Genomic DNA, 13,146 nt, shown 5'->3' on the forward strand with positions numbered 1-13,146 from the left:
GAACTTTTTAATGGAGAAGTAGCCTATATATTCTTGGTTTTTGAACATTTTATTCCCTAGATTATGATCTCTGTATGAAGTAGGAGGAGAGGAAGTGTTCTTTTTATGTGGGCAGATAGCTCCTTGTAAATTAGGGTAGAGGATGGGTGTTTTAATGTTTAAATATATTTTTATAGGTAGCTAAGTCCAGTCTTGAAAAGTTAATTGTTAGGACAGCATAGAATCAGAAAATGTGCTTGAATAATGTAATGGTTCTGGGTAATGTTGAAGATTTGGGAGTTCCTGATCGGAGCTTTATGTGAAGACTGGGACAAAAGAAGTGACAGGAAATGATGACATGCTAGAGTTATTCATACTCCAGAGTGGGGAATATCTGTACTAATTAAAAAAATAAAATTAAATGTAGGCTTCAAATTTCAGTAGGGAATCGCACTGTTTGTTACTGATTTTCCTTTACCGCTGTTTGCAACGGGAAAACAATCTTAGTTTCAGTTTGACTCATCCTTCATTTCTGTTTCTTGTTTTAGGTACTGTCCTGTTCTGAATGAATTTTTGAAATTTCCACTTCATCATATTTGCAGAGAGGGAAATGAGCAGTGTCATTCCTTGGTCTTTCTGTATTCTTTCCTTTTCCTTTTTGAAAGGAAACAATGGGAAGTTTGTTAGTAAAGTTTAGTAGGAAAGACAAGGTCAAACAAAATTGAGAAGAGGTGGTACTGAGGCCTATTTTAGGTGCAGACTTTGAAATCAAGCTTTTGGTCTTGGATAGATTGCTGAGAAGTTGCTCTTTTCTCCTTGTTTAATTGTCATAAAGAATTTCAACAAACCCAATAAATCGAATAGTTGATCAATCTGGAGGTGCAGATGAGCTTGTTTAGGTGGAGACCATAAAATGCCAGGAGCATTTGAGTGAGCAATGTAATCTGAGGTTTCAAGGAAGACATACTGTCTTAGTTACAGTTTATATGATCATCAAAGTAATTCCTTTCTGATGGGAGAGGTAGAAACATCTTTCACTATGCCAAACACCTGGAAATTATTTTTGTTTGTAGCCTAAAATCCATTTCTGAGTATGTGAAACCAATTCATCAGTGAAGTTTTCCACATTCCAGAGAGAGAGAGAGAGAGAGAGAGAGAGAGAGAGAGAGAGTAGAAACTTCTAAACATAACTTTAAAAACTTATTATAAAAGAAACTGACATGTTATTCTGCTCAGTCTTCTAAAAATGTAGTCTCTGTTTGGTTTCAAAATGTGCTTTTAGTTTAATGATTATGGTTATAATTAAGGGACTAATTGGAAAAACTATTGCTATATAGTATAAACACGGCAACCAGAATACCTTTCAAAGCAAAGCAGAGACTCTGTGTCCAAGCTGGATGTTGTAACACACTTGCATTACAATGAGATATAGGACAGTGCTTTTACCTTAAAAAAAAAAAAAAGAAAAAAAAAGTTAATCATTGTTAAGAATTTTTACCATGCATCAAGACCCATTGGAAAATTGAAGACTGGAGATCTTTTCATCTCATTTAACCTTGCTACTCCTCTGCTCCTACTTTAATTCTGTAGATTGCCAGTACAGGCTCAATTGTTCACCAGTGGCAAATTCCTTTTGTTTTGGGCATCTGTGTTAGGGTGGCGGTAACCATCTTGTAAAAAATAGCTTTTAAATGGCTGAACTACAGCTAACTTTGAGAACTTTATTTGTAGGTGTTCTCAGGAAAGATAGTGTAGCTAGCAACTTGTTTCTCATCAGCTGTTCAAAGTAATTTAGATTATGAGGCAGTGTTTGCTCCCTTTTCTTTTAAGGGTAAAAGACTAAGTAAAAGCCAAATACTTACTTTTTCCACCCTTTCAGTTGGTCATTTTTTTAGAATACACATACATCTTTTTGGGTAATGGAGAGTAAGATAATAAACAGCACTTTCTTGAATAAAGAAACATAGTTTATTTCAGCTGTAAAAAAAGGAGTTTGTTAATTACACTGTGCTAAAGAATCACAAAGACAAATAGTTTTGGAAAATTACATATGTCCTTTCACTTTTTTGTTTGGCTGTATCAGAATTTCAGCCATTGACTGTAGGATAAGAACAAGCATCTCACAGCTCATGGATTTAAATTTAAAGCATCTTTTATGCTACATTATTGTTTCTCTTCTAGTTCCTCTTTGAAACTCTGTTTCTTATAGTACCTGCAAAAGTCATGACAACAGACATATCAGAGGAATGTTAAGAGTTTTGACTTTGGATAGGAGGACAAATAAGATAGGGAACTTGTTTTCTCTCTGGAGTTTCCTCAGAGCCAACAGGGCAAAGGAGGTTTCATATTCCTTCCTTAATACAGTCATCCATTCTCATTTCAAAAACTATGCTTGAATCTGTGGAAACAGCATTTCAGTTTGGACCTACTTGCCTTTACACATCACACTGGAGAGCTGATGAAATCTTTATCCCTGGAGACTTTAGACAGAGCCCTGAGAAATCTCTTCAAAGCTGCTGGCTTTGCTTTGAGTGAGGGTTGGACCAGATGGCTTTTGGAGGTCTGTAGAATTTAAATTATTCTGTTTATTTCTGTCAGGGAAATAAAAAGCTATTTTGATTTCTGTGAAGATAAGGATGATAGTTCTGATTTTCTTTGCTAAGAAAACATAAGGAAACACTCAACACTAAACAGCATTAAAAAAATAATTTGATCATCACTTGAATGAGTCACTATACAAAGTAACAATACATAAATGAATAGCAATATAATTATTGGATTATGATATTGCTATAATCTGCTATATATACACATTTGGAAATGTGTAGACAAATCTGTGAATTATGGCATTGCGTGTGGATGGAATTTGTTTACCTCTAAGATTGTTGCCAGGTGGAAAGCTGAATTTTTTTATAGCATTAAGCACAAGTCACGATTTTGTTTCTGACAGAAGTTATAAATTGAACTTTTCTGAGTGTGATATTGCACTTACCCACATGGAAAATTATCAAATGTTACTTGTAAGTTTTGTTCAAGACCAGTAGAGCTACACAGCTATTATCAAGTATGAGTATTTTACTGCTTGATTTTCTCCCCTTCTGACCCTGTTTATATATAAGTTCAATCCTGATGATCAGCATATTGGATATACAGCATTTCAATTGAAAAATGTTTCTTCAATAAAGGATTGTTTGTTCATTCTGGGATTTATTTTCGGTGGCTATTTTTGTTTGTTTGTTTGTTTTTGTTTGGTTGGTTTTTGTTTGTTTTTGTTTTGTTGGGGTTTTTTTTTTTGTTTGTTTGTCATTAATAGTACCAGATTTCTTCCATCATAAATAAGAAAATGTTGAACAATACAAAGAATTTAAAAGACAATGTGGTTTGTTTTTTTTTTCTTTTTACAGGCCTGGCAGCTGCGATTCAGTCACCTTGTGGGCTATGGTGCCAAATACTACTCCTACCTCATGTCCAGGGCAGTTGCCTCTATGGTGTGGAAGCAGTGTTTTGCTCAGAACCCGTTTGATAGGTAAAAACACAGAAATGTTAAATAGAATGAAACGCTAGTTGCTTCTGGAAAACATGGAACTAATTAGGTTGGTGGGCTTTTTTGACATGAATTAGTTTTTAGTGTTTTTCTCAATTGTGAAAGGACTACAAAGGAAGAAATAACCACGTAGATAGCTATACATATATATCTATACCCTTTGGGACATAATCATTGGTGCAAAAAAAAAAATTGTGTCAATGTTTTAAAACACAGGTGTGTCAGTTGGGAGTCACTGAAATCCCTCTTTAGATGTAATTAGAGAGCTTGAAATTCATAGGTGCCTAATTGCTTGTAATTTTCTATTGAAATCAAAGCAACTGTTGGTATTAAACAAGTTTCATGTCACCAACTTCAACACTCAGTATAGCTATCCTACTCATTTTGCTTTGTGAAATTAAAAGGCAAATTGTGAGGTCACTAATTGTCAGCATTCTTACACCTTTGCTGAATGTTCAGGACATTGTAACAGAGCAGCTTTTCCCTTTGGCTCAATGAAGCCTGAAATGTTGTTCACAAATTAACTTCTATAAGCACCAACACACACTCATATGTATGAAATTTGTCTAGTTCGGTTCTTTATAGTGGAATTTTAAATGTAGTTTGAATTTGAGGAGTCCATACAGCATCAGTCATTGCTTTGGGATGGAAGATTTCATTTGGTCTCTGTCTGTGAGTTCTGTAGAGATCCTAGAAGCAAACCTGAGTGAAGGCTGGACAGGTTGTGTTTGCAGATGGCTCTGACACCTGTGTTTCTCCAGGGCAATGGGGGAGCGCTATCGCAGAGAGATGCTGGCACATGGAGGTGCAAAGGAGCCCATGCTGATGGTGCAAGGTAGGAAATAAATTGTAACTCTTTTATTCCCCTGCAAAAGGAAGAAGCTTCAACTTAACTGCATTTCCCAACTTGATTTTTTTAGTTTAATTATGATGTTCATTAAATTTATGAAAGAAAAATTTAAGTGGACTGGTCATCACCTTTGTATCATGGTCAGTAGAAGTCCTTGTGGTACGTGGAGTGCACACAGATAGCTGGGCTGAAGTGTTGGAAAGGTTTCCAAGGGTGTCTGAAGAATTCAGAATAAACTTGAAGGAAGATAGATTACATAATTTCGTGGATACAATGAAGTAGAAACTTTTCCATACATGGAATTCATATTATCTCTGGTTATTTTGTATAGGAGAAGTTAAACTTGTTTTGGCCACATCATTTCAGTGTCATCAAAATACCCTTGGCTGTATCAGTACTTCAAATGTACATTTTCATGGAATGCATCTCTGACAACTGTAATAGAGAAACACAGTTCATTATTCATTTCGCTACCATATTTGCCATTTGAATCTGGAAAATAACTTTTAAAAAGCATTCATACCCATAGCAAAAATACTATGTGTGTTCATATCTTAAAAAATAATGCCAGGAGAAAGAAACAAGTTTGAGAAGCTGCTGACTATCTCAAGTCTATGAAGCCAGGGTAAAGATTTCCTGTGTAATGTTGCAGAATTCAAACCCAGTATTACTTTTGCAGTTCCTAAGATGAGCACTCGTTAAGTCCTGGCACATCTTTCAATTTTCTCTGAAATTCTTGGTATTAAGAATGAATATGAATTCACTGGCCTCTGTTCACTGCATTTTAGCAGACTGGAACTTGTGGGACTTTTTTCTACAGATAAGGAAGACAGTGGTAATGTGTCTGTATTTCATCATGAGATTGGCACGGTTTCCTAACTGGAATATTTCAGTTCTTTGACCCATCTGTTTATACCTGAGGCCGTGACCTCTGCTCTCCTTAGACTTGTGTTATGCAACTATATAGCCATCTACATACATTTGTGATCTACAGGGTTACTTTTCATTCAATATGACTTCCCAAACTTACTCATCTTTACTGTTCTTGAAGGGTTTGTGTTTGTAACCTTGAAAAACTGTAGCCCAGAACTGTGGATTAAGAAGTTGCAAAACAGGAATGTGCATCTTAACAAGCATATCCAATTTTTACATTGTAAGTCATATGGTGAAGAAAGAAAAAATGTTTTTAAACACCAGATATGCTTATGATCTCTTCTCTTTCTGGGATATATTCTTTATTTTTCTGAGTATGGAATTTTCTTGGAAGTCCCGGAAACTATGTTGAAGTTGCTGACAGCGTGCTTCCTTGAATCAAGTACTATTTGAGTGAAGTTTTGAAATTCATCTGTGGATGGTCTTAAAGAAAAATGGAAGTAAAACTGACTTTCCCCCTTACCTGTGATAGGCTCTTAGGGGAGACAGTGTCAAAGGGCTCACTGAAGCCCAAGGAGGTGACATGCACTGCTCTCCCCTTTTCTGCCAGGCCAGTTGTTTCATCATATAAGGTTATCAAGTTATTTAAGCATGACTTGCCTTTGGTGAATCCATGGTGACTATTCCTGATTTTTTTGTTTTTCATGAGTCTAAAATCAGTTTCCAGGATTAGTGGTCCAGCACCTTCCTAGGGACTGTGAAACTGACAAGCCTCAGTTCCTTGGGTTCTGCTGCTTGTTCTTCCTGAAGATACACAGGACTTTTGTTTTTTTCCAGTCTTTTAGTACCTCTGCTATTTTAATAGATTACTGAGAGTTGCCTAGCAGTGCCATCTGCCAGCTCCCTTTGCACTCAAGGCTGCATTCTGCCAGGGCCTGTGGGCTTGTTTTTGCCCAGTTTTCTTAAGTGTACCATGATCTGATCCTGTTCCATCAGATATAGCTTCCTTGTTTTAGATTATCTCCCTGGACACTTTTGTATTCTGAATTTCACTTTTACACTCTTTATACAGAAATCCTAACTGATATTCAAGATCATAAAAATAACCAGTGTTCATCAACAGATTCTTTGTCTGTGCATATTGTGATGTTCATTTGTACACAGTAAAAGCGGTTAAGTAAAATACTTTACAAACATGCTTGAACGACTCCCTGAAGAATGAAATCAGGGTGACTCAGGTGTTTTGACAAGACAATAATTTGATTGCTGATTTGGGATTATTGGAAGCTAAATCACAGAACACACCTGATGAAAAAGGTTATAATTGTACAAGATTGGTCTGTATTTATTAGGAAAAAGATAGTTTATGGAGGAAGGTAGGAACAATTCAATTTGTTTAGGTTCATTGAGCTTCTGATTACTCTTGCTGCTTTTTGTTTTCATTATCGATACTCCAGCCTACTTGATTTCCATCTTCTGTTGGTTTCCATCAGTTGTAAACTCTGCTTCCATAGCAAATAACAAAACATATCTGATTAAAGACAGATTCCACCAAAATTTAAAGCTTGTTGATTTTACTCCTCTTCAGAGAAACAGTCCAGATCCTGCACTGACTAGTGCCCTATTTCAAAAAGTTCTTTAGGTTGTTATTTCAGGTGGTTTTTTATATGGGATTGCACATGTCTGGCTTTCGGATGCACATCTGCAGCCTCACCCTTGAAGTGCTTCCATACCTCATTAGGAAGTTAGCCATGTTCATTGGCTCTTTGATAGCAGGTTACTTCACGAGTACATTTCATTTGTGCAGTTTCTTTGTTATGATTTTCTTCTCAGAAGCTATCTATTGTCTTTCTTTTGTATTTAGATATGACCTTAGCTTTTCATCTTTCTCCAACATGATTCCATAGATGTACTGATTAGGAAAGATAAAGGATCTGACCTGTGGAGTTACTGACAATGTTCCTGTTTGAACTAGTCTTTAATTAGGAAACACGATATACTTTTTGTTGTTGTTGTTGTTTGCATTTGATTCTCTTGGTATTTGTTTCCTTTAAAAAAACCAAAAATCATAGAGGTTTTTTTAAAACCCTCTAAACATCTTCTAAAGTGGCCCTTTTTATCTTACCCCCTTGGTAGTCAATGAAATACAGATAATAGTCACAAATACAGATATCAGGAGCAATTGAAAATGGATGGACAATGTTTTGTCTAACAGGCTGAATTTCTTTTAATTTTTCCTTAGAGGAAAAAATACATTTAGAGAAGAACTTGATTCCTCTGTCATTTTGTGTTGACTACATGGCTCTTGCAGATTTTCTCCTTCTTAGGACTACATGGCATTGAGGATTCCAAATTCCTTTAAAGTTATATAACCGAGGTGTCCCTTCCAGGTCCAGTTGTGTGCTGGTTGCAGGTCTGAACAAGATTCAGGTGTGCACCATTCCTCCCTCTCTGCTTTGGCACTCCCTGGCTGGAAAGAAACCCAGATGCATAGACAGAAAGTGAATTGCAATATGAAAACTACTGGGTTGGATGTTTTGGGAACTGAGAGTGTGGAACATATCCTGGAGTGCACTTCTCCTGCAGCCTTGGTGCAGTCACATTGCCCTTGGGGCTTCTGAAGAAATCCTTGTGCAAAATGTGTGTGAGGTTGTGTTCTGGCTTTCTTGATGCCGTATTACACTGCAGACAGTCATACTCAGCTCTGTGCCTGCATGGTAACCAAACCAGCTGGCTGTGTAAATAAACACCCATTTGCTCCAATGCTGTTTGAAAATTTGCTTTTCCATGCCTCAGACTTCATGGAGTAATTATAATTTGAAGAGGCTGCAAAAATCTTCAGATAATGGTCGTACATCTCTTTGAAAGTGTAAGAAATATGCATAAATCCTAGAAGGTGATGCGAACAGCAACATATGTTAGCTCAAACTACATGGACCCAAAATAATTAGTGTTCCAGGGGGGCAGAGGCCAAATTTTGCCACAGGCTTTATTCTTCTCTCAATTTTCAGTGATTGTAGGTTATAGCTAACCATCTCTCAAAAGGGCGTGGTTAACCACAATGCTGTAATGTGAAAGAGACTTCAAAGCAGCAAAGATAAGCTATGCAGTTGCCTTAGGCTTGGGAGAGACTGAGCTGAAATAGGAGTTGGGCTGAACGTATTAAAATACACTCCTAAATTTGAAAACTGCAACCATCAGACCTTGTGGACATCTTACTAAATCATTTAGACTGAAGTGCTGAGTACTTAAAATATATCAAAGCTGATCCTGCTTTGATATATTTTAATGGGGTTTGAAGAGAGACATGACCACTCTTTAGCACATCAATGGTAAAGTAAGAGGTTAAAACACAGAAATACCATCATTGCCTGTTTCTTTTGGAGCTGTCTACTCTAAAATCTGTAGTTATTTATTTAATGAGGGCATCATCATTTCACTACAGTTCTTTAGCAATGACCTCAGTTACTCTTTCTCCCTTCCTTGCAAAAGCGAAGTCTGTTGGTGTCTGCTTTTGATGTCAGTGCTGGGAAAATAAGAATGCATCAAACCACTAATGCAAGAAATCTGAAATCTGTTTTTGTTATCAAAAGCTGGAACTACTGGGTAGGAGATCATTTGACATCACCATTGCCAGAATAATTTTGGAATCTCCTACATATTCAAAGCAAACCTGGTTTTAATAAATAAATACAATTTGTAACAAGTTTTCAGTGATATTTGGTGAGACTGTATTCAGCTGCACTAAAATACATCCAAGTATACTGTAATTAATTATATTTTTCTTATTTATTTTGTAATATCCAGGGTAGGAATGTTTTTGTTATGATTTGCCATTTTTATGTAAGAGGGGAAATTAGATCTCCTCAAAGATAATCCCAGCTTCAGTTTCTTCGCTTCTGCCTGTCATTATACTATTGGCTCTTTTTTTTTTGCTGTGTATTGATAACTGGCAGAATAATTGTTAGTGTGTCAAAAAATTGGCTGAATATCATCCAGACTGGCTGGTTTTTTATAAAGTCAGTATTGGAAGGGGAGGTTTGTATGATGGGGCTTGGGGAGTGGTGGTTATGTCTATTATGGCCATCTTTATGTACCATCTGTGCAGCATTTCAGTCATCTCTCCATACTGATACCTGGTGAAAAAGGAATGTTGGTACATGTTCCAGTGGACTGCCATCCCTGTCACCTTCTTAAGGCTCACTCTCCTCTTCTGTGAAAACTGCAGGAACATGAGTTTAACTGGAATCTTTCCTAGGCTGTTAGGAACCAAATCTCCGTGTTCCCCAGCCAGGAACTTGAGAGAGGGAGTCTGCAAGAGGCCATGGCTCTCTGAGGAGCTCAGATCAGTAGCTGGGTGTCTGCAGACATCTGTTTCTTAGCCCAGCACAGATCAAGTCCTTTTTCATTGTGAACTACAAGTAGTTCCACTGGGATTTTTCTAACATTAGAGTAGATGACAAGTTTACCAAGTACTTGGAAATACTAATTCAGTTCTCTTTCATTTTGAAAATAGCTTGATGCAAACTTCATTTAACTGCATTTCAATCAATCTATATATAGTGTGAGATTTGTTTTCCTTTTAGTACTTGCTATTATTCTACTGGACCATGGCAGTTTGTGTTGACACTTGAAATACGTGTTCAAATCAGATTGAAATGGAATTCTGTAAGGTCTTAGCAAAAAAATTCTTTTTGGTTGCTCACACCAATTTACTTTGAGCTGGTCTGTTTCCTGATGGGTTTTGAATCATTGTGTTATAGTAAAAGATTATAGTCTTTTAGCAGCATGCAATTATAATTTCCTCCATAAGAAAATATTGTTGAGGATGTGAAAGAATATAAATTAACGTTCAGTAGGTACACCGATCGGAAAGGGTAGAATGAGGTTATATTTACATTGGCAGATGTCAGAAAGAAGAGATCACTTCAAAGAATTACAAAGATTAAATTTTACATTATTTGGCAGTTGTACTGTTGGGGTTTTTTGTTGTTTTTTTTCTTTTTCTGGTACAAGTTATGCAGTAAATTTTCATGTGTAATCTTGAAAATGTTAATAACAGTGAAAAGACCAACTATATGCGATGTTAAGTACAAAGAAACATCCGAAAATAATTTCAAGGGTATATTCTCATGCCGTCTTAAAATTGGGATTCTGGAGAGGGAGGGGTGAAATTTTTAGCTTCTTTGTTTGTAGAATTACCTGACAAAGTTCTTGGGCATGATTTTAATACTAATTCATTATGCTAATTTTCTTCTCTGTAATCATGTAGCGAAGTGCTACAGTTAACAGATGCAGTTATTTAAATTCTTAAGAAAAGGTAAGTCTTAGTACTGTAAAGAAAAGCAAAACCAAAACTGCAATATATTGAAAATGCTTTTGTTTATGTTTTGTGTCTTGTCAAAAATTTCAGATATAGCTGTACTTTAAATTAAATGGTTCTAAGGTGTGTAATGCTTTGGGAAAAAATTTTTTTCTGGTTTGGTCAGAACTGAGACTTAGCAGGTAAGGATTTATATACCTGCTCAAAAAGTAATTTATTTCAGTCATTTAGGAATGACTGAGTCTGCATTTACATTGCTTTAAAACATAATTCCCTGCTTAAACAAGGTCGTAATGACAGAAATCAGTTAACAGTCTTGAAACCTGTCAGTTCTGTGAAAATGTGTAACAGGTATTTTGAAGAAATTAAATAATCCCTCTACACTATAATTGCACATTTTTCTTGACAGAGAAATCTGATAGCTGTTTCTGTTGTATTGTGACAGTAAAAGTAAGTTAGCAGTAAGTGTTATCACTGACAAAGTTGAAAGGTCACAACATCCTGATGAAGAGTCTCTTATCTTGCTTTTTTGTAGGTATGCTTCAGAAATCCCCTTCAGTTGAAGACTTTGTGGATGCTCTTGTTTCAGACTTAGACCATGACTTTGAGACATTTATCATGGACTCATAACAACAGAACTGAATTCTTTTATGGAAGATTGTGTATGTCTTCGTAATTGTGGATAAAACATTGTTGTGACTGGTTTTGCTTTTTGGTGAACACTTTTAGAGTTTGACTGTTCATGTTCGTGGAACGGTAATAAAAACTTTCATTGGAGCACCTGGTTTCATTTATGAAGATGACTGTTTTCCATTGCATAGGAGCTTAAGCATGGAATTTGAGAGAACAAATCCTCTAGCATGTACTGTTAGAAGATTTGATCTTGTTGGAAAAGAGTAAATGGAAAGTGAACTTATCTTCGGGATGACTGGAGGGTATGAAAGGTATTTTGGTACACACATTGATTCACTACTAGGGTTCACCTCTTCATGTTATGGCCCAGAACTGTTCACACAGGTCTTTCTCATGTGCTCATGGATTTTCTTTAACTTTGTTTAACCATATTTCTTGTAGGAGTCCTGCACTGGGGAAGAGCAAATTGTGTTTGAAGCAAAGGAAAATTGGAAAGAAAGAAGTGAAAAACTAGGAGCTGTGTTTGAGATAAGGAAGAGAAAGATGGGAGAAGTAAATCTCTGGTCCTACTGGTCTGTAATGGAAAATTTTAGGTGAGGAGGAAAGTGATATGTTGCAACACATAAGAGAGACAAAGGAGTGAAGTACAGTTGATCTGTAGGTCCCTGCATGTTTGTTCACCTGGAGTTTCCTTTTAATGATGAGTGAACAAGTTTGGGGAACTGTTTAAAGTACAAGGAGGGCAGGTTTTGGAGGGGAAAGGATAGACTAGAGCAGTTTGGTAATGTCACGCATTATACACTGGATAATGAACAAAGGGAATGTTATCAGTGGGTTTTTCTTTTTCCCTCTAAGTAAATTATGAAATGCTATTTGAGGGTGTTTTGAAAAAAAAAAAAAAGAAAAGAAAACTGGTGATTTTTTCTCTAGGAATGGCCTTCTTTAATGGTCCTCTGTAGGTTGTTATAAAAGATATTGTAAGTGTTCTGCTCAGCAGAAATGCAGTGAAAGAAGCAAGACAGGAAGAGAACCAAAGAGATGGGGGCAGATAACTGAGAGAGAAGCAAGTAAAGGTAAAAGAACCCAGCCAGAAAAAGTGGATGTTTGGGAAGGGATAAATAAGAGTGAGAGCTGATTGGATGATTTGCCCTCTTTTTAACAAAGTCTGTGCAAAAAATTATTGTTTGATATTTTACCCTATTTTTTTCACTGCCCATTTTTACAAGGTGGAAGTTGCCTTGTGTGAGTAGCACTGTCATTCTGGTGGAGCTGGGTTTAGACATTTTTAGATGCTTTGATTAAACCACAGTGGGTGAATTTTCAGACATGTACCACAACCAGGCTTCTGGCTTGTACTGCTGGCTGATTCCATTGTGTGTCTGCAGTTGGTCCCTGGGAGGGAAGAGTGAATGGTTTTGCTTAACAAACTAGGTGGGCATTTTGCTGTAAGTAAAGTCATTAAAAAGCCCACAAAGTAAGTGTCAGTTTAGGTGTGAATAAAACCACATTGTGAAGATGGGAAGGCCTATAAAGTATACAATAGCTGACGAATGTAAATTTAACAACCCATAGTGGGGTATTTAATGGAAGTGTATTTCAAAGGGAATTCAAGGGTGTTGCTAAGGGAGCCTCGCATTGTTTGTTGCCTGCGTTTTGTACTGGAACAAACTAACGATTATGTTTATCTGGAGCTGGCAAACGTTGAAAGATTCATTGTGACAAAAAGAACTTAGCAAACGGATATCCTCGTGCTGACACGGCTCTGGAAGCATTGCGGTAAAGAAAATAAAGCATCATAATTGGCGGAATAAGCAGAGCATTTACAATTAAGAGATTGCCCCTTCATTTTAATTTGAAAGAAATTCAAGTGATAGTGGATTTAGAGTACAGACACCTCTTCAAAATATATGTAGTACTCACATTGCTTTAGGCTCATGGTTGCTA

At 36.5% G+C, this 13,146-nt stretch overlaps 1 protein-coding gene across 1 annotated transcript in view; it reads left to right on the forward strand.

Moving 5' to 3' along the window:
* Window positions 1-12,113, forward strand: part of MIPEP (mitochondrial intermediate peptidase) — a 66,707-nt gene extending 54,594 nt beyond the window's left edge. The window contains exons 17-19 of the mRNA XM_083884875.1: window positions 3,384-3,505; window positions 4,285-4,358; window positions 11,105-12,113. Of these exons, the coding sequence (XP_083741001.1) occupies window positions 3,384-3,505; window positions 4,285-4,358; window positions 11,105-11,199 (291 nt within the window). The 3' untranslated portion in view covers window positions 11,200-12,113. The remainder of the gene's footprint in view (window positions 1-3,383; window positions 3,506-4,284; window positions 4,359-11,104) is intronic.
* Window positions 12,114-13,146: the final 1,033 nt, after the last annotated feature.

The sequence above is a fragment of the Zosterops lateralis genome, assembly GCF_965231275.1.
Source record: "Zosterops lateralis genome assembly, chromosome: 2".
NCBI lineage: Eukaryota > Metazoa > Chordata > Aves > Passeriformes > Zosteropidae > Zosterops > Zosterops lateralis.